The sequence below is a fragment of the Oncorhynchus mykiss genome, chromosome 4, assembly GCF_057628025.1.
Source record: "Oncorhynchus mykiss isolate SJ-2025 chromosome 4, ASM5762802v1, whole genome shotgun sequence".
Taxonomy (NCBI): domain Eukaryota; kingdom Metazoa; phylum Chordata; class Actinopteri; order Salmoniformes; family Salmonidae; genus Oncorhynchus; species Oncorhynchus mykiss.
In genome coordinates this window covers 91,646,876-91,669,353 of record NC_143025.1, presented here as the reverse complement: position 1 = coordinate 91,669,353, position 22,478 = coordinate 91,646,876, and the positions used below count along the sequence as shown (strand labels likewise).

The 22,478-nt window shown below is 44.4% G+C and overlaps 1 protein-coding gene across 1 annotated transcript in view; it reads right to left on the bottom strand.

The window, feature by feature from the left end:
• The window catches only part of LOC110522651 (sorting nexin-17), a 59,475-nt gene that overhangs the window by 6,711 nt on the left and 30,286 nt on the right, over positions 1 to 22,478 (bottom strand). The window contains exons 4-9 of the mRNA XM_036976382.2: positions 22,398 to 22,462; positions 18,313 to 18,423; positions 17,688 to 17,778; positions 9,570 to 9,657; positions 3,355 to 3,424; positions 904 to 996 (exon numbers count right to left, since the gene is read on the bottom strand). Of these exons, the coding sequence (XP_036832277.1) occupies positions 904 to 996; positions 3,355 to 3,424; positions 9,570 to 9,657; positions 17,688 to 17,778; positions 18,313 to 18,423; positions 22,398 to 22,462 (518 nt within the window). The remainder of the gene's footprint in view (positions 1 to 903; positions 997 to 3,354; positions 3,425 to 9,569; positions 9,658 to 17,687; positions 17,779 to 18,312; positions 18,424 to 22,397; positions 22,463 to 22,478) is intronic.

The following is a 22,478-nucleotide window of genomic DNA, read 5'->3' as shown; positions in this document are numbered from 1 at the left end:
AGAAGAAGAAGAGGGATATAGTTCTGGGAGACAGCCTTGGTAGAAGAAGAAGAAGAGGGATATAGTTCTAGGAGACAGCCTTGATAGAAGAAGAAGAAGAGGGATATAGTTATAGGAGACAGTCTTGGTAGAAGAAGAGGGATAGTTCTAGGAGACATTCTTGGTAGAAGAAGAGGGATATAGTTCTAGGAGACAGTCTTGGTAGAAGAAGAGGGATATAGTTCTAGGAGACAGTCTTGGTAGAAGAAGAGGGATATAGTTCTAGGAGACAGTCTTGGTAGAAGAAGAGGGATATAGTTCTAGGAGACAGTCTTGGTAGAAGAAGAAGAAGAGGGATATAGTTCTAGGAGACAGTCTTGGTAGAAGAAGAGGGATATAGTTCTAGGAGACAGCCTTGGTAGAAGAAGAAGAAGAGGGATATAGTTCTAGGAGACAGCCTTGGTAGAAGAAGAGGGATATAGTTCTAGGAGACAGCCTTGGTAGAAGAAGAAGAAGAGGGATATAGTTCTAGGAGACAGCCTTGGTAGAAGAAGAAGAAGAGGGATATAGTTCTAGGAGACAGCCTTGATAGAAGAAGAAGAAGAGGGATATAGTTATAGGAGACAGTCTTGGTAGAAGAAGAGGGATATAGTTCTAGGAGACATTCTTGGTAGAAGAAGAGGGATATAGTTCTAGGAGACAGTCTTGGTAGAAGAAGAGGGATATAGTTCTAGGAGACAGTCTTGGTAGAAGAAGAAGAAGAAGAAGAAGAGGGATATAGTTCTAGGAGACAGTCTTGGTAGAAGAAGAAGAAGAGGGATATAGTTCTAGGAGACAGTCTTGGTAGAAGAAGAGGGATATAGTTCTAGGAGGCAGTCTTGGTAGAAGAAGAGGGATATAGTTCTAGGAGACAGGCTTGCTTACTTCTTTCTTGGATCCTTTCTCCTGCAGTGATTTCAGCTGTCTGTGCTGGTCCTTGTTAACGAGGATCCAGCCTCTATCTATGTCCGACACCGTCTAGGGAGAGGAGAGAGACAAGGATCATCTTTCTGCCCCAAACCCTCCTCATAGAAGCTTCAGATACAACTGTTCCTCAGTTTAAGTCCAAAGTGAACTATTCCACTGTTGAATTAAACACCAAAACACACACATTTGGCAGCTGCATACACACATATACAAGTCAATGACACACACATTGCAGACAATGGCAAACAGACAATTCTCTCTTTCCAATAAAATATTGCATCCTTTGGCCCATAACATTAGCTAAGCCCCCACACAGAGCCAAGACAGCAGCCAGATCAGATGAACCATTTCTGAAATGCTTAGAAACACCCCCATTTTGTTGCTGTATCTGGGTAGGGGATGTTGCTATAGAAACACCCCCATGTTGCTGCTGTATCTGGGTAAGGGGTGTTGCTATAGAAACACCCCCATGTTGCTGCTGTATCTGGGTAAGGGGTGTTGCTATAGAAACACCTCCATGTTGCTGCTGTATCTGGGCAAGGGGTGTTGCTATAGAAACACCCCCATGTTGCTGCTGTATCTGGGTAAGGGGTGTTGCTATAGAAACACCCCCATGTTGGTGCTGTATCTGGGTAAGGGGTGTTGCTATAGAAACACCCCCATGTTGCTGCTGTATCTGGGTAAGGGGTGTTGCTATAGAAACACCCCCATGTTGCTGCTGTATCTGGGTAGGGGGTGTTGCTATAGAAACACCCCCATGTTGCTGCTGTATCTGGGTAAGGGGTGTTGCTATAGAAACACCCCCATGTTGCTGCTGTATCTGGGTAGGGGGTGTTGCTATAGAAACACCCCCATGTTGCTGCTGTATCTGGGTAAGGGGTGTTGCTATAGAAACACCCCCATGTTGCTGCTGTATCTGGGTAGGGGGTGTTGCTATAGAAACACCCCCATGTTGCTGCTGTATCTGGGTAAGGGGTGTTGCTATAGAAACACCCCCATGTTGCTGCTGTATCTGGGTAGGGGGTGTTGCTATAGAAACACCCCCATGTTGCTGCTGTATCTGGGTAAGGGGTGTTGCTATAGAAACACCCCCATGTTGCTGCTGTATCTGGGTAGGGGGTGTTGCTATAGAAACACCCCCATGTTGCTGCTGTATCTGGGTAAGGGGTGTTGCTATAGAAACACCCCCATGTTGCTGCTGTATCTGGGCAAGGGGTGTTGCTATAGAAACACCCCCATGTTGCTGCTGTATCTGGGTAGGGGGTGTTGCTATAGAAACACCTCCATGTTGCTGCTGTATCTGGGTAGGGGGTGTTGCTATAGAAACACCCCCATGTTGCTGCTGTATCTGGGTAAGGGGTGTTGCTATAGAAACACCCCCATGTTGCTGTTGTATCTGGGTAAGGGGTGTTGCTATAGAAACACCCCCATGTTGCTGCTGTATCTGGGTAAGGGGTGTTGCTATAGAAACACCCCCATGTTGCTGCTGTATCTGGGTAGGGGGTGTTGCTATAGAAACACCCCCATGTTGCTGCTGTATCTGGGTAGGGGGTGTTGCTATAGAAACACCCCCATGTTGCTGCTGTATCTGGGTAAGGGGTGTTGCTATAGAAACACCCCCATGTTGCTGCTGTATCTGGGTAGGGGGTGTTGCTATAGAAACACCCCCATGTTGCTGCTGTATCTGGGTAGGGGGTGTTGCTATAGAAACACCTCCATGTTGCTGCTGTATCTGGGTAGGGGGTGTTGCTATAGAAAGACGAGGCTTCTTCCCAAATGGAGCCCTATTCCCTACATAGTGCACTACTTTAGGCCAGAGCCCTATTCCCTATATAGTGCACAACTTTAGACCGGGGCCCTATTCCCTATATAAACAGTAGGGTGCCATTTGGGGCATACCAGTAAGAAAATGGGGCTGGGATGATACTAGTATCACGATACCTGTTAGTATTGTGGGAAGGGAACAAAACACAAAGCAGATTTAACTTCTTTAGAAAAACAGTCTTAATGTTGGAAACGAACATCACTATGTTACTATCCAGAGTCACAAGTCGTTATTTTCATACAGCAGAGCCCTATTCCCTATATAGTACACTACTTTAGACCAGGGCCCTATGGGGAAGGGAAACAACGGAGGTGAAAACGTATTTTCATACAGCAGGTTTGTAAAAGGAACAAAGAGTTGTCTACTTCGTGTTTTTGCCCTGGAAACAAGACGGCGATACTGGTCTCATCACAGCCCTAAGAGGAGGCAAGTTTCAGGTATACAAGGAGATTAAATCAGAAATCCTAAAACACAAACCTGATCTTTAGACCCACTTGATCATTCAAAATACCCATATACCCCAAATGAAGGGGGAAGAAAAGCCAGCAGACAACCGGTATGACCTCTGACCTGCGACCCCTCACCTGAGCGTATAGTAGATTTAGTCCCACTCGGTTGTCCATTACATCGCTGTCATACGCCGTGTCCCAGTAACTAGAAAAACAACAAGAGGGAGAGAATACTTGAACCACCAGCAGTCAAGAACTTGAAGCCTGAAAATTCAAAAAAAAAAAAAAAAAAAAAAACACAATTTACAATGGAAGTTAAATTTTAAAAAACAATCATATTTAATTTCAAGCTTTTAATAAAACGTTAATGTGTTGGGAGGAGGGGCTGTTGTATCTTTGTTGGGTATGAAATGTCATGAAGTCTGATCATCGACACCTGCTGGCTTCGTGCCTGGAATGCAGCCAGCCGGCCTGTGTCTGTTCAATCAGCTAAGTGAGTGTACTGACTAAAGGGCTGTGTAGGTAAGAGAGAACACAGCACAACCACAGTGTCTGCTCTGAGTCTTCAATCACAGCATTTATATGGGACGTGTTCCCCTGAATGCTTTGAAAGCTGATTGTTCGGAGAGTTTAAAATTCACATGTAATGCATGTGTGGTGGATGGCCTTGTTCAAATTCATAGAAGCATTGAGTAATATTTTGGGTTCGATTTTGGGATATTCAATAACAAAATGTTGTTGGACATCTTCTTCGGTCAGTTTATGGGAAGGAATCTGACTTAGTGTCCATTAGGAAAAAAAGCATCTTAGAGAAGATATCATGATATTCTCATGTTAACCTTATTATCATAGGCTTTTAGGTCCATAAACTGGACTGTTAACATTGCTTATTACGATTGGCTGCAGACAGTAGCCAATGTTCTGTCACTTCCTGAGAAACCTTAGAATGGTTTGTGATGACACGCCTCATTATGACATCATAGAATGCAACTAGGTTCAATACCTTCATTAACTCTAGTTTGTCATTATCGACTGGCTAAGCAATCAAGCAATAGTTTTTTTTATTTTTTATTAATAATTTAATACTAATAAGTAGCAGGAGTGATTAAGGTATTGCAAAAACAACCACAGGTGCTGTTGGAGGGGAGGTGCTAAGTGGCATAAAAAGGTATTTGTGGCAATAGGTTTTCATTTTCAATAGGTTTTATAGTGTCTATCAGACTCATTCTATATCACTAGGTTTTATAGTGTCTATCAGACTCATTCTATATCACTAGGTTTTATAGTGTCTATCAGACTCATTCTATATCACTAGGTTTTATAGTGTCTATCAGACTCATTCTATATCACTAGGTTTTATAGCGTTGTGTGTCAGACTAATCTTTCTTGCCATTTAAAACAGTGGTTCTGAGCACCTGTGATTAGATGGCTCTCCTCCTGATCTTGGTTCTGATTGGTGGAGGTCTGGCAGCACCCCTCTGGAACAGAGGTAGGGGGGAGGAGACTGCTAACCTGGAGCTGATTTCTGACCCTCATCTTGTTAAGGACCACATCAGCCTTTTTGACGATTATGGCGTGAGGCCCGTGTCCCCTCGTCTGCCGCCCTACCTCCTCCGAAGCCCTTACATACCTGACCTGGAGGACGAATACTACTAGAACCACACTGACCAGCTGAGGATTTACAGTGAAACTCAACATCTCCACTCAAGTCCTCCCGACTTCTGTAGGACATAGGTCTACTGTATTTTGACTGGTATGCCTTAAAATCAGCGCTGGTTGTGGAGTAGAAAATAAAGGTGCAGAAAACTAACACGTGACACGTGTGTTATTCCCTTTGCTGAATAAAATTAACTCACACAGTCAAGTTTGGACACACCTACTCATTCAAGAGTTTTATTTTATTTTATTTTTTTAAACTATTTTCTAGACGGTAGAATAATAGTGAGGACATCAAAAACTATGAACACATATGGAATCAAGTTTTAAACGAATCTAAATATATTTTAGATTCTTCAAAGTAGCCACCCTTTGTCCTGATGACAGCTCACACATAATATACATTTATACTGACACTACACACCTACACACCCACTTACACACTGCTGCTACTGTTTATCTCATATCCTGTTGCCTAGCCACCTCACCCCTCCCTATACCTCCATCCTTACCACTATACATATCTACCTCCATCACTCCAGTATCCCTGTACATTGTTAATATGGTACTGACCCTGTATATAGTCTCCTTCCCCCTATACATATCTACCTCCATCACTCCAGTATCCCTGTACATTGTTAATATGGTACTGAACTGACCCTGTATATAGTATGGCATTGAACTGACCATCTATAAAGCACCGTACATTCTTGTGTGTTTTTGTTCTACCTTGTTATTTTTAGTGCTACATTGATATTGATTAATACATTGTTGGATATGGAGTTGGCAAGAAAGGCATTTCACTGTACCTGTGCACTTGACATTAATACTTCAAACTTAATCCACCTGCGATTCAACTGTAATCTGACCAGTTTAACACCCCTTAATACAACTGTAATCTGACCAGTTTAACACAACTGTAATCTGACCAGTTTAACACCCCTTAATACAACTGTAATCTGACCAGTTTAACACAACTGTAATCTGACCAGTTTAACACCCCTTAATACAACTGTAATCTGACGAGTTTAACACCCCTTAATTCAACTGTAATCTGACCAGTTTAACACCCCTTAATACAACTGTAATCTGACGAGTTTAACACCCCTTAATTCAACTGTAATCTGACCAGTTTAACACCCCTTAATTCAACTGTAATCTGACCAGTTTAACACCCCTTAATACAACTGTAATCTGACCAGTTTAACACCCCTTAATACAACTGTAATCTGACCAGTTTAACACCCCATAATCTGTAATCCAACCAGTTTAACACCCCATAATCTCCCTGGAACCTAACTAGTGAATGAGGATGAAGCCAGGGATATTTAAGGGGAGCAATTAGAAGTTGTTTATAAAACAGAGGATTAACTCTGGCCGCATGAGCAATTCATAGACCCCAGCAGGGGGAGAGAAAAGGGAGAATAAGAAGGGGATGGAGGAGAGGAAGAAGAGGGGAGACGGATTCTTCTCTACTAACCACTGCATATTTCTACTTATTTGACCTGGCAAGTAAGTCTCCGTCTTCAACCAAACAGAACATTATGCTTTCATTATAATCCAGTTGTTGATCTGGGGGTTAGTGTTTCAGACTCCCTGGGTTGATGCTGCTAGTTCTGTTACTCACCGTTCTCCATCTGCTTCCTAAATGACCGCTGCTAGTTCTGTTGCTCACCGTTCTCCATCTGCTTCCTAAATGACCGCTGCTAGTTCTGTTGCTCACCGTTCTCCATCTGCTTCCTAAATGACTGCTGCTAGTTCTGTTGCTCACCGTTCTCCATCTGCTTCCTAAATGACCGCTGCTAGTTCTGTTGCTCACCGTTCTCCATCTGCTTCCTAAATGACCGCTGCTAATTCGGTTACTCACCGTTCTCCATCTGCTTCCTAAATGACCGCTGCTAGTTCTGTTACTCACCGTTCTCCATCTGCTTCCTAAATGACCACTGCTAGTTCTGTTGCTCACCGTTCTCCATCTGCTTCCTAAATGACCGCTGCTAGTTCTGTTGCTCACCGTTCTCCATCTGCGTCCTAAATGACCGCTGCTAGTTCTGTTGCTCACCGTTCTCCATCTGCGTCCTAAATGACCGCTGCTAGTTCTGTTGCTCACCGTTCTCCATCTGCGTCCTAAATGACCGCTGCTAGTTCTGTTGCTCACCGTTCTCCATCTGTGTCCTAAAAGGTACCCTATTCTCTATATAGTGCACTGTTTTTGACCAGGACCAATAGGGCTCTATATATGGAATAAGTTGCCATTCACACTCAGCCCTTCTGACCTACTTGTAACAGAGACTAAGACTTTCCTTGAGGGAGACAGGAGGGGGTGAAACAACAACATCCTGTCTAGTTTATCCCTTTCTGTTCTGGAGGGGGAGGTGACGAGGAAGAGAGAGGGGCAGAAAGAACGGTGTAGACTTTACTGTGAAAAACTTGCCTACGATGCAGAGATTAAAAGAACAATACAAAATGTAATAGTAACACAAGAGGAATAAATAAAACCACAGGAATGGAGCTATATACAGAAAGTACCAGATCAATGTGCAGAGCTATATACAGGAAGTACCAGATCAATGTGCAGAGCTATATACAGGAAGTACCAGATCAATGTGCAGAGCTATATACAGGAAGTACCAGATCAATGTGCAGAGCTACATACAGGAAGTACCATATCAATGTGCAGAGCTACATACAGGAAGTACCATATCAATGTGCAGAGCTATATACAGGAAGTACCAGATCAATGTGCAGAGCTATATACAGGAAGTACCAGATCAATGTGCAGAGCTATATACAGGAAGTACCAGATCAATGTGCAGAGCTATATACAGGAAGTACCAGATCAATGTGCAGAGCTATATACAGGAAGTACCAGATCAATGTGCAGAGCTATATACAGGAAGTACCAGATCAATGTGCAGAGCTATATACAGGAAGTACCAGATCAATGTGCAGAGCTATATACAGGAAGTACCAGATCAATGTGCAGAGCTATATACAGGAAGTACCAGATCAATGTGCAGAGCTATATACAGGAAGTACCAGATCAATGTGCAGAGCTACATACAGGAAGTACCATATCAATGTGCAGAGCTACATACAGGAAGTACCATATCAATGTGCAGAGCTACATACAGGAAGTACCAGATCAATGTGCAGAGCTACATACAGGAAGTACCATATCAATGTGCAGAGCTACATACAGGAAGTACCATATCAATGTGCAGAGCTACATACAGGAAGTACCAGATCAATGTGCAGAGCTATAAGCTATTTGAGGTAGATATGTACATGAAGGCAGGGTAAAGTGACTAGACATCAGGATAGATAATAATAAGGTATTTGAGGTAGATATGTACATGAAGGCAGGGTAAAGTGACTAGACATCAGGATAGATAATAATAAGGTATTTGAGGTAGATATGTACATGAAGGCAGGGTAAAGTGACTAGACATCAGGATAGATAATAATAAGGTATTTGAGGTAGATATGTACATGAAGGCAGGGTAAAGTGACTAGACATCAGGATAGATAATAATAAGGTATTTGAGGTAGATATGTACATGAAGGCAGGGTAAAGTGACTAGGCATCAGGATAGATAATAATAAGGTATTTGAGGTAGATATGTACATGAAGGCAGGGTAAAGTGACTAGACATCAGGATAGATAATAATAAGGTATTTGAGGTAGATATGTACATGAAGGCAGGATAAAGTGACTAGGCATCAGGATAGATAATAAGGTATTTGAGGTAGATATGTACATGAAGGCAGGGTAAAGTGACTAGTCATCAGGATAGATAATAATAAGGTATTAGAGGTAGATATGTCCATGAAGGCAGGGTAAAGTCACTAGACATCAGGATAGATAATAATCAGAGTAAAACAAAGAACAGAGTAGCAGCAGCATATGGTGAGTGAAAGTGTCTGTGTTGTGTCGTTATGCATGTTATGAGTGTGCATAGTGATGAGTCAGGAGAGAGAGAAAGAAAGAGCGCGTGCGAGAGAGAGAGAGAACGAGAGAGCCAAAGCGAGAGAGGCGGGGGGGGGGGGGGGGGGGGGACACGGGGAGAGAGGAAGATCAAAGAGAAGCAGAGAGAGACGGAGGAAGTTGACACAAGACAGGTGCTAAAAGTCGAGGAGGGAGAGAAGTTATTAGGTCTCAGACTGCAGACAGAAACCTCACGTCACTAACACACATGGTAGCCAGAGGACCAGACTTCCTTTAAGTATTTTTTTGTTTTGTTGCTCATGATAAAAACTCTTCGCTCTTCCATCAATCTGTTATATTTTTCTCTCTGTGCCAGATGGCTTCACTTTATATAAACCAGCTGGACTCATACTGGGACAACTCAGGATACCCAAGTGTCTGGGGAGGTCACCAGTACAGTACTGGTGACATCTCTCGGTAAGGTTCGTGGTATAGTCAAAACAGTTTCACAAGATCATCGATGGGAAGAAATTATGTAGCTAGATTAGAGAATCCGGACTGGTCCTCACTTGTCGACACTTGGAAGCAGAGAAACCTTGTAACAGTTGCTTCTTGAGAGCTGAGTGGTTGACATTTGTTGAGTATCTTTGCTGCATTTAATTGCCAGCTATTCAATTCAAGTGACTGTAGTTCTGATTGTAGCTGCATATCTAGACAAGTAGTTAGAACATGACAATCAACATGTAGAGAGGTAGAGGAGTAGAGATACCTTTTCCGCAGGATGATGTGGAACTCTGAGCTTCGTAAGCTGGTGACTGATACGTACGGTAACTCAAACTCCTGCAGCTTCCTCACAACTGGAGAGAGAATGAGAGAGAGAGACAGACAGATGAGGACAGTCCATCTGGACAGAACCCAGCAGGGTCCATCTGGACAGAACACAGCAGGGTCCATCTGGACAGAACCACCGCTAACTGTTATAGGCCTATTTCTATTGCGACCTGTTTATCAAAAGTGTTGGAAAAACTTGTCCATAATCAACTGACTGGCTTTCTTGATGTCTATAGTATTCTCTCTGGTATGCAATCTGGTTTCCGCTCAGGTTATGAATGTGTCACTGCAACCTTAAAAAGGTCCTCAATGATGTCACCATTCCCCTCGATTCTAAGTAATGTTGTTCTGCTATTTTTATTGACTTGGCCAAAGCTTTTGATACGGTAGACCATTCCATTCTTGTGGACCGGCTAAGGAGTATTGGTGTCTCTGAGGGGTCTTTGGTCTGGTTTGCTAACTACCTCTCTCAAAGAGTGTAGTGCATAAAGTCAGAACATCTGCTGTCTCAGCCACTGCCTGACACCAAGGAAGTACCCCAAGGCTCGATCCTAGGCCCCACGTGCTGGCACCTCCCCGGATTTTGTGTTAAATGCTCTATAACGAAGCTTTCATAGTGTCCAACAAGCTTTATCTACCTTTAACCCTGTTCTTAACACCTCCAAAACAAAGGTCATGTGGTTTGGTAAGAAGAATGCCCCTCTCCCCACAGGTGTGATTACTACCTCTGAGGGTTTAGAGCTTGAGGTAGTCACCTCATACAAGTACTTGGGAGTATGGCTAGATGGTACACTGTCCTTCTCTCAGCACATATCAAAGCTACAGGCTAAAGTTAAATCTAGACTTGGTTTCCTCTAAACGTAATTTATGGATCGGCAGGTAAAGGGTGCTGTCGAGCAGCTAGGGCTGCAACAAACAGTCAAACTGGACAGTTTTATCCCCATCTCTTCATTCAAAGACTCAAATCATGGACACTGCCAGTTGTGGCTGCTCTGTGTGATGTGTTGTTGTTGTCTCTACCGTCCTGCCCTTTGTGTTGTTGTTGCTGTGTTGTCATGCGTTTCTCCCATGTTGTGTTGTCTTTGGTCTCTCTTTGTGTAGTGTTGTGGTGCCTCTTGAAGTGCGTTTGTCCTACTTTTTATTTCATCCCCCGCATGAGGCCTTCTGGTAGGCCGTCATTGTAAATAAGAAATTGTTCTTAACTGACTTGCCTAGCTCGATAAAAGGTTAAATAAAATACAATAAAATAATATCCCAGAAATGTTCCATTCGCACAAAAAGCTTAATTCTCTCAAATTTTGTGCACACATTTGTTTACATCCCTGTTAGTGATCATTTCTCATTTGCCAAGATAATCCATCCACCTGACAGGTGTGACATGTCAAGAAGCTGATTAAACAGCATGATCATTACACAGGTGCACCTTGTGCTGGAGACAATAAAAGGTCACTCTAAAATGTGCAGTTTTGTCACAACACAAGGCCACAGATGTCTCAAGTTTTGCGGGAGCATGCAATTGGCATGCTGACTGCAGGAATGTCCACCAAGGCGGTTGCCAGAGAATTTAATGTTAATTTCTCCTCCAACATAATTTTAGGGAATTTGGCAGTACGTCCAACTGGCCTCACAACTGCAGACCATGTGTATGGCTTTGTGCGCGAGCGGTTTGCTGATAACATTGTGAACATAGTGCCCCGCGGTGGGGTTATGGTATGGGCAGGCATAAGCTACGGACAACAAACACAATTGCATTTTATCAATGGCAATTTGAATGCACAGAGATACCGTGACGAGATCCTGAGGCCCATTAGCGTGCCATTCATCTGCCGCCATCACCTCATGTTTCATCATGATAATGCACGGCCCCATGTCGCAAGGATCTGTACAAAATTACTGGAAGCTGAACATGTCCCAGTTCTTCAATGGCCTGTATACTCACCAGACATGTCACCCATTGAGCATGTTTGGGATGCTCTGGATCGACAGCATGTTGCAGTTCCCACCAATATCCAGCAACTTCACACAGCCATTGAAGAGGAGTGGGACAACAGTCCACAGGCCACAATCAACAGACTGATCAACTCTATGTGAAGGAGATGTGTCACGCTGAGTGAGGCAAATGGTGGTCACACCAGATACTGACTGGTTTTCTGACCCACAACTCCTACCTTTTTATGACGATATCTATGACCAACAGATATATATATCTGTATTCCCAGTCATGTGAAATTCATAGATTAGGGCCATTTAACTGATTTCCTTATATGAACTTTAACTCAGTAAAATGAGTTGAAATTGTTGCATGTTGCATTTATACTTCTGTCCAACATAGATCGACAGACAAAGTTATATCTTACAGAGGTTCAATCTAGTTCATAGGGGAACTTCAGTTGACTCCTGAATTGTTGCCTCATTATTTTAGCTAGCCTACAGGAGGAAAACATGCTAACTACACACACAGACCGTCACTCCTCCTCCAAGGAGTTTTAGTATGCTGGGCAGTATGCACACCACACCCTTCCAAGCCTCACTCTCAATGTTGGCTCATTCATGAATTAAAATACCAAATCAAAATCTAAAAACCTGTTAAAAACGTCTTTACAGAAAGATGACAGTGATCTCATTGCTATCTCACTCACTCTGTTATGAAGGTAATTCGTTTTAGTCTAACGTCACAAATGGCACCCTATACCTTACGTAGTACACACCTTTTGACCAGGGCCCATTGTGCATTTTATGGAATAGTGAGCCCTTTGGAACACACTTCTTGTGATTAGCTAATATTTTGCACCGATTCTAATATTTTGCAGTCAGCTCCTCAATTAATTTCCTAGTGGGAGATTTAGGAACCAAATAAGCAAAAACACAAGTTAAAATGAAGGCATGAAAATGTTATTGTATAATTCCTTTTCTACTTCCTTTCCATTTATGATTTAAGTCACATAATAGTTGTATTGTTTCACATCAGGTGTCCCTCCGCTCTGCTGTGCGTTTCCAGGGAAAGAACCTGAGTAAGTCTGATAAGATGTCTGTAGGTACATCTAGTCACCAACCTACAGTATATGGGCAACCATACGAATACGTTTTCTGACTGGGTCTTTCCTGTCACATTTTCCATAGAGTGGAGTGAAAAGGAGACACTAGAGACCGCCGTCAACAACAGGAGACACTAGAGAGACCGCCGTCAACAACAGGAGACACTAGAGAGACCGTCAACAACAGGAGACACTAGAGAGAACGTCAACAACAGGAGACACTAGAGACCGCCGTCAACAACAGGAGACACTAGAGAGACCGCCGTCAACAACAGGAGACACTAGAGAGACCGCCAACAACAGGAGACACTAGAGAGACCGCCGTCAACAACAGGAGACACTAGAGAGACCGCCGTCAACAACAGGAGACACTAGAGCAAGAGCCCGTCAACAACAGGAGACACTAGAGAGACCGTCAACAACAGGAGACACTAGAGACCGCCGTCAACAACAGGAGACACTAGAGAGACCGTCAACAACAGGAGACACTAGAGAGCGAGAGACCGTCAACAACAGGAGACACTAGAGAGACCGCCGTCAACAGGAGACACTAGAGAGACCGCCGTCAACAACAGGAGACACTAGAGAGACCGTCAACAACAGGAGACACTAGAGAGACCGTCAACAACAGGAGACACTAGAGAGACCGTCAACAACAGGAGACACTAGAGAGACCGTCAACAACAGGAGACACTAGAGAGCCCGCCAACAACAGGAGACACTAGAGAGCCCGCCGTCAACAACAGGAGACACTAGAGAGCCCGCCGTCAACAACAGGAGACACTAGAGAGCCCGCCGTCAACAACAGGAGACACTAGAGAGCCCGCCGTCAACAACAGGAGACACTAGAGAGACCGCCGTCAACAACAGGAGACACTAGAGAGACCGTCAACAACAGGAGACACTAGAGACCGCCGTCAACAACAGGAGACACTAGAGAGACCGCCGTCAACAACAGGAGACACTAGAGAGTGAGAGCCCATCAACAACAGGAGACACTAGAGAGCCCGCCCGTCAACAACAGGAGACACTAGAGAGACCGCCGTCAACAACAGGAGACACTAGAGAGCCCGCCGTCAACAACAGGAGACACTAGAGAGACCGTCATCAATAGGAGACACTAGAGCGCGAGAGACCGCCAACAACAGGAGACACTAGAGACTGTCAACAACAGGAGACACTAGAGAGACCGTTAACAACCAGAGACACTGAGACCTCCTGTCTCAGCCTCCAGTATTTATGCTGCAGTAGTTTATGTGTCGGGGGGCTAGGGTCAGTTTGTTAAATCTGGAGTACTTCTCCTGTCCTATTCCGTGTCCTGTGTGAATTTAAGTGTGCTCTCTCTAATTATCTCTTTCTCTCTTTCTTTCTCTCTCTCTTAGGACCTGAGCCCTAGGACCATGCCCCAGGACTACCTGACATGATGACTCCTTGCTGTCCCCAGTCCACCTGACTGTCCTGCTGCTCCAGTTTCAACTGTTCTGCCTTATTATTATTCGACCATGCTGGTCATTTATGAACATTTGAACATCTTGGCCATGTTCTGTTATAATCTCCACCCTGCACAGCCAGAAGAGGACTGGCCACCCCACATAGCCTGGTTCCTCTCTAGGTTTCTTCCTAGGTTTTGGCCTTTCTAGGGAGTTTTTCCCAGCCACCGTGCTTCTACACCTGCATTGCTTGCTGTTTGGGGTTTTAGGCTGGGTTTCTGTACAGCACTTTGAGATATCAGCTGATGTACGAAGGGCTATATAAATAAATTTGATTTGATTTTGATTTGACTAGAGAGCGTCATCAACAGGAGACACGAGAGAGACCGCCATCAACAGGAGAGACGAGAGAGACCGCCATCAACAGGAGACACTAGAGAGCGAGAGACCGCCATCAACAGGAGACTAGAGACCGTCAACAACAGGAGACACTAAAGAGCGAGAGACCGCCATCAACAGGAGACTAGAGACCGTCAACAACAGGAGACACTAGAAAGCGAGAGACCGTCATCAACAGGAGACACTAGGGAGACCGTCAACAACAGGAGACACTAGAGAGACCGCCATCAACAGGAGACACTAGAGAGACCGTCAACAACAGGAGACACTAGAGAGACCGTCAACAACAGGAGACACTAGAGACCGTCAACAACAGGAGACACTAGAGAGACCGTCAACAACAGGAGACACTAGAGAGACCGTCGTCAACAACAGGAGACACTAGAGAGCGAGAGACAGTCATCAACAGGAGATACTAGAGAGACCGTCAACAACAAGAGACACTAGAGAGACCGTCAACAACAGGAGACACTAGAGAGACCGTCATCAACAGGAGACACTAGGGAGACCGTCAACAACAGGAGACACTAGAGAGACCGTCATCAACAGGAGACTAGAGACCGTCAACAACAGGAGACACTAAAGAGCGAGAGACCGCCATCAACAGGAGACTAGAGACCGTCAACAACAGGAGACACTAGAAAGCGAGAGACCGTCATCAACAGGAGACACTAGGGAGACCGTCAACAACAGGAGACACTAGAGAGACCGCCATCAACAGGAGACACTAGAGAGACCGTCAACAACAGGAGACACTAGAGAGCGAGAGACCGTCATCAACAGGAGATACTAGAGAGACCGTCAACAACAGGAGACACTAGAGAGACCGTCATCAATAGGAGTTATTGGTTCTCTCTCATGTCTGTCACAAAACATCCCCCTAGCCAGCTAGAACAATTCTGTGGTAATCACAAGTTACCACTGCCACAAAGTCACGTCTGGCTAAACCCTACCCATATTTCTACAATTTCTCTTCTTAAAATCTGTGTGTAGACCCTAAACTTGAATGAAGACCAATAAGTTCATTTTTGTTTTCATGACTTTTACTATAGACAATTATTTTCACTTTGTGGCTGTGGTAACCAGTGACATCTCAAATGGCACCCTATTCCCTATTTAGTGCACTACTTTTGACCAGGGCCCATAGGGTAGTGTGCGTATGTAGGGGATATACACTGAGTGTACAAAACATTAAGAACACCTGCTCATTCCATGACATCGTCTGACCAGGTGAAAGCTATGATCCCTTATTGATGTCACTTGTTAAATCCACTTCAAGTCAGTGTAGATGAAGGGGAGGAGACGGGTTAAAGAAGGATTTTTAAGCCTCAAGACAAGTGAGACATGGATTGTGTTTGTGTGCCATTCAGAAGGTGAATGGGTAAGACAAAATATTTAAGTGCCTTTGAACGGGGTTATGGTAGTAGGTGCCAGCTGCACCGGTTTGTGTCAAGAACTGCAACGCTGCTGGGTTTTTTCACGCTCAAGAATGCCAGGTCAGCCAACATCTTTTAGATCGCTGGCTAGACTAACTAACCCATCTAAACCTGTTGTAATCCTGTTTGAATTACTGACAGAGGAGCCGCCATTCATTTTGTTAGTCACTCTCACTCAGATATCGTATTCAAAACTGCAAACATTTCTCTCCTATAGGAAACCGTGTACAACTACAGGAAATGAACTGTAAAACTGCAAACATTTCTCTCCTATAGGAAACCGTGTAGAACTACAGGAAATGAACTGTAAACATTTCCCTCCTATAGGAAACCGTGTAGAACTACAGGAAATGAACTGTAAAACTGTAAACATTTCTCTCCTATAGGAAACCGTGTAGAACTACAGGAAATGAACTGCAAACATTTCTCTCCTATAGGAAACCGTGTAGAACTACAGGAAATGAACTGTAAAACTGTAAACATTTCTCTCCTATAGGAAACCGTGTAGAACTACAGGAAATGAACTGTAAACATTTCCCTCCTATAGGAAACCGTGTACAACTACAGGAAATGAACTGTAAAACTGCAAACATTTCTCTCCTATAGGAAACCGTGTAGAACTACAGGAAATGAACTGTAAACATTTCCCTCCTATAGGAAACCGTGTAGAACTACAGGAAATGAACTGTAAAACTGCAAACATTTCTCTCCTATAGGAAACCGTGTAGAACTACAGGAAATGAACTGTAAAACTGCAAACATTTCTCTCCTACAGGAAACCGTGTAGAACTACAGGAAATGAACTGTAAAACTGAAAGACAACATAGGTAGAATTGCATCAAATTTGTTATTAAAAAAAAATATTTAAAATATATGTTTTTATAACATTTTGTTTTTACGTTTCTATCACATCGTCGTGGCGCAAAATAGTAGACAGCGTCATCTGGATATGTCTGTTAACAGTTCAACATTCACCTTCTGCTACCATTTCTGTCAAGCCGTCCACACATACAGTTTGACACATACGTTTGATAAATCCTAAATGGACGCACCGCCCACACAGAACGCACTGCGGCTGCATGTACGCACCGCCCACACAGAACGCACTGCGGCTGCATGTACGCACCGCCCACACAGAACGCACCGCGGCTGCATGTACGCACCGCCCACACAGAACGCACTGCGGCTGCCTCCGCAACGCAATTGCTGCAAGGCAAACGCAGTGTTTTCCATTGGAAATGAATGTAATTCTGGTGTGATCGAAGCGTTGGGGTCCCCAAAAAGGCCACGGCCGGGGCTCTGACTGCATGTGTGGGTACGAAGACCCACAAACCACTGCAGCCCCTCATTATGAATTCAGAATGTTGTTGTGGCCCCCACTCCATCCCTGGTATAGGATATAGAGCCATTTGGTATTTCATTCAGATACCACTGCATTTCATTCAGATACCACTGCATTTCATTCAGATACCACTGCATTTCATTCAGATACCACTGCATTTCATTCAGATACCACTGCATTTCATTCAGATACCACTGCATTTCATTCAGATACCACTGCATTTCATTCAGATACCACTGCATTTCATTCAGATACCACTGCATTTCATTCAGATACCACTGCATTTCATTCAGATACCACTGCATTTCATTCAGATACCACTGCATTTCATTCAGATACCACTGCATTTCATTCAGATACCACTGTATTCCAGTCCTCTGAACGGTTAGCGGAGGGTTAAAGTTGAATGCTTACACGTTAATCCCCCGTCCACTCCTTCTCGAACCAGGAAGAGACTGAAATAACCAACCAGCTCATCAGGAAGGTCCAGTTTTGACGCAACAGCCTGCGAATCAGAAAACAGACAGGAACATCATCTCTGGTTCATCTCTTTTTTTGTGTGTTAGATAAGAAAACACAACTCGTACAAAACATACTGTAGCTTTTAAAAAGCATTTTATCCACTGACTGACAGCTATACAGTCTCCGGTCAAGTCCTTCTCGTATATAACATCATTTTATGGAGAACACAGTTATAGTAACAACTGTCTGTTCAACATAACGGTTCTGAATCTATCTGGTGAGAGAATGCTGCCTTTACAGCTATATGTTATAGTAACAGCTGTCTGTTCAACTTAACGGTTCTGAATCTATCTGGGAGAGAATGCTGCCTTCACCTATGGCTATCCAGAGTGAATTATCTCTCCCTAAGCTTCCATAGGCTTCCTGGTAGTGTTGGCAAGGCTATTCATTGTATAAAAAAACATTCAGTATATTGTGTTCACTCTATGAACTCTTCAACACCACCGATTACTAACATCCAGTAGAAGTCTGAATCTGGATTATGAATCTGTGTCTTTTGAAACCCCAGACGGTTTACCTCCAGGACGTCCTCTGTTTGGTCGGAGGTCAGGATGTTGACCTCGACCTTCTGGCCGTTAGACAGGTAGATCTCCAGAGGAACCTCTTCGGTTGGGATCTGCTGGGTCTCCTATATGGTATTGACAGGTTATATACAGGTTACAGAAGACAGAATGTGTTCCATGACAGACAGTGTAGTCAGTACAGACCAGAGAGTTAGTTCTCTCCAGTCAGGGAAGTAGGTTTTTATCTATCCCCACTCTCCCTGTAAGAGACAGTATCTGGATGTTATGCTTCTATGACACCATATAGTTACATAATGTCTTATTACAGATGTCCTCAAAAAGCATGACAATCCTACATTGACAGGAGGAAGACGACAATAAATTTAAAAAGCAGAGAAGCTCGCACAATTGGCCCAGCGTCGTCCGAGTTAGGGGAGGGTTTGGCCGGGGGGGGGGGGCTTTACTTGGCTCATTGAGCTCTAGCGACTACTTGTGGCGGGTCGGGCGCCCGCAGGCTGACTTCGGTCGGCAGTTGAATGGCGTTTCCTCTGACACGTTGGTGCAGCTGGCTTCCGGGTTAAGCAGGCGGGAGTTAAGAAGCGCGGTTTGGCGGGTCATGTTTCGTAGGACTCGTGACTCGACCGTCGCCTCTCCTGAACCCGTAGTCACGAAATTGGGAGAAAAAGGGGATCAAATATATATTTTTTATTGTAATAAATGAATAAGAAAAAAAAATACTTTAATGATTTATCTAAGCAGCTAACCTTCTGCCTGCTTCCTCCTCCTCCTCCTCTCAGCTTTCGTGCCCATGCTGGGTAAATTAATGTTTAATCTTTCCCTGTCCCCCACTGCTAGACAGGAGGTGTCAGAGTGTATCTGGATTGCTGGGGAAGTGTGTGTGTGTGTGTGTGTGTGTGTGTGTGTGTGGCTCCCATAAAGTGCCAAGGCCAGGCTGGCTGGCTGCTGGCTGAGAACTCATTTTCTATTCTGCTGTTGTCCTTTCAGCATGAGGTAGTGGAGAGGAGGGAGGGGGGAGAGGAGGGAGGGGGAGAGATGAGGGATGATGAAGGGATGCAGAGGAGTGAGAGAGGGGGGGGAGGATGATAAAATAGAGCGATCTAGAGAGACGCATGGTGTACACCACCTTGAATGACATATCTGATGAAAGTAGCCTAGCAGCACAGTCAGGTCACCTCCTGGGGTGAGTGATGACTCTCACTTCCATGCTCACACTATCAACCAATAGGAAAACTAGCCTTCACTGAGCAGCAATAGCATCCCGCTATGAGCCAATGGGAACACTAGCATTGATTTACTGTGAACATATCATGAATATTCATTCCAATCAATCATTTCAATGTTCCATCTATATGCTAACAAGCAACTGAGGAAACAGTTTTCTAGGAAAGGAACGCAGTTAACAAAAAGCTCTGGGTATACCAACACACACACTCACACTCCCTGGATCAATTCTCTCTGTAACGTCTTCTGTGTTTTAGAGAAAAAATCTAAAATACCATTCAACATAAGTATGTTTATACATCATGATTTGGCATACTGTATGACAGTAATGTACACACAATGACTCATAACTCTCACATTTAAAACATCTGTTCTTCATTCGTTAATGGCAGATTACACAGTAAACACGGTAGAGAGGATTCAACTCCTACACTGGCTGCGTGTCACTGGGTGGCTCAAACTGACCAATGGTGGTGAGGTTGTGTCACCGTAGTGATGTGTCTGAAAGAATCGTTTAACATATACACTAGAGTTCACACACACACATACACGCAGGAGAATAGAACGGTATGAGCAGCCTTCCCCAAAAAACACTGCCTACATTGACCACCATGCTGTTTTCTATCCCCTTCCACCCACCCACCCACCCACACGCACCCCCCCACACACACACACACACACACACACACACACACACACACACACACCCACACATCCACGTGAACTATGACGAACATTGTGAATGTCAAACTGTGGCTGATAACTATTACCAAGACTGAAGCAATTACTGAGTCAGCAGTGTGTGTGTGTGTGTGTGTGTGTCTGTGGGTATTTGTGCCACATGGCTAACAGAGCTAACAGCCTGCTGAGGAGTCTGTTTTACGCAGAACAGAACTGACACACTGCTGAACACTTCAACTGGCCTGTACCTTAGCACGCACAATGACTGATGCTCCTAGACTTATTTATTATCGCTAAATACTGCACAATGTAAAACACTTGCTCTCCAATCCCCCCTTTCCCAAAACATAAATATTGGTGAGTGCCTTCCTGTATTTATGAAATAATAAATATATATATATAAATTCAGCAAAAAAAGAAACGTCCCTTTTTCAGGACCCTGTCTTGAGATAATTCTGAAAAAAATCTAAATAACTTCACAGCTCTTCATTGTAAAGCGTTTTAACACAGTTTCCCATGCTTGTTCAATGAACCATAAACAATTAATGAACATGCACCTGTGGAACGGTCGTTAAGACACTAACAGCTTACAGACCGTAGGCAATTAAGGTCACAGTTCAGAAAACTTAGGACACTAAAGAGGCCTTCCTACTGACTGAAAAACACTAACAGAAAGGTTCCCAGGGTCCCTGCTCATCTGGGTAAACGTGCCTTAGGCATGCTGCAAGGAGGCATGAGGACTGCAGATGTGGCCAGGGCAATAAATTGCAATGTCCGTACCGTGAGGCGCCTAAGACAGCGCTACAGGGAGACAGGACGGACAGCTGATCGTCCTCGCAGTGGCAGGCCACGTGTAACAACACTTGCACAGGATTGGTACATCCGAACATCACACCTGCGGGACAGGTACAGGATGGTAACAACACCTGCCTGAGTTACACCAGGAACGCACAATCCCTCCATCAGTGCTCAGACTGGCCGCAAAAAGCTGAGAGGCTGGACTGAGGGCCTGTTGAAAGGCAGGTCCTCACCAGACATCACCGGCAACAACATCGCCTATGGGCACAAACCCACTGTCGCTGGACCAGACAGGACTGGCAAAAAGTGCTCTTCACTGACAAGTCGCGGTTTTGTCTCACCAGGGGTGATGGTTGGATTCGCGTTTATCGTAGAAGGAATGAGCGTTACACCGAGGCCTGTGCTCTGGAGCAGGATCAATTTGGAGGTGGAGGGTCCGCCATGGTCTGGGGCGGTGTGTCACAGCATCATCGGACTGAGCTTGTTGCGATCTCAACGCTGTGCGTTACAGGGAAGACATCCTCCTCCCTCATGTGGTTCCCTTCCTGCAGGCTCATCCTGACATGACCTTCCAGCATGACAATGCCACCAGTCATACTGCTGGTTCTGTGTGTGATTTCCTGCAAGACAGGTTCTGCCATGGTCAGCGAAGAGCCTGGATCTCAATCCCATTGAGCACGCCTGGGACCTGTTGGATCGGAGGGTGAGGGCTAGGGCCAGAAATGTCCGGGAACTTGCAGGTGCCATGGTAGAAGAGTTGGGTAACATCTCACAGCAAGAACTGGCAAATCTGCTGCAGTCCATGAGAAGGAGATGCACTACAGTAGCTAATGCAGCTGGTGGCCACACCAGATACTGACTGTTACTTTTGATTTTGACCCCCCCTTTGTTCAGGGACACATTATTCCATTTCTGTCAGTCACGTGTCTGTGGAACTTGTTCAGTTTATGTCTCAGTTGTTGAATCTTGTTGTGTTCATACAAATATTTACACATGTTAAGTTTGCTGCAGTTGACAGTGAGAGGACGTTTCATTTTTTGCCGAGTTTATATATTCTATTCTACCGAGCCATTTACTTTTTATTCATATCTTATCTGTTATGGTTGTTGCATTATCGAGAGGGAACCTGCAAGGAAGCATTTCATTGGACGGTGTACTCCATGGGCATCAGGTACATATGACTTAAAAACACCTACAGCTTCCTGATGAACTGACACACACGCCCCCTGACGAGACGTCCTACGTAGAACAGAACTGCTCTGAACATAGATCAGCTACGTTGAACAGAACAAATACACAGCCGGGAGTAAAGGACAGCTAGCTACAGACAGAACAGTAAGAAAGCCAGGGGGTAATAACAACTAGCTACAGTACCAACCTGCTGGGCTTTCCTTAGAAAGCTGTTGAACATCTCGGAGGCGCCGAGCATGGGGTCCTGACGCACTGTTGGAAGAGAGAG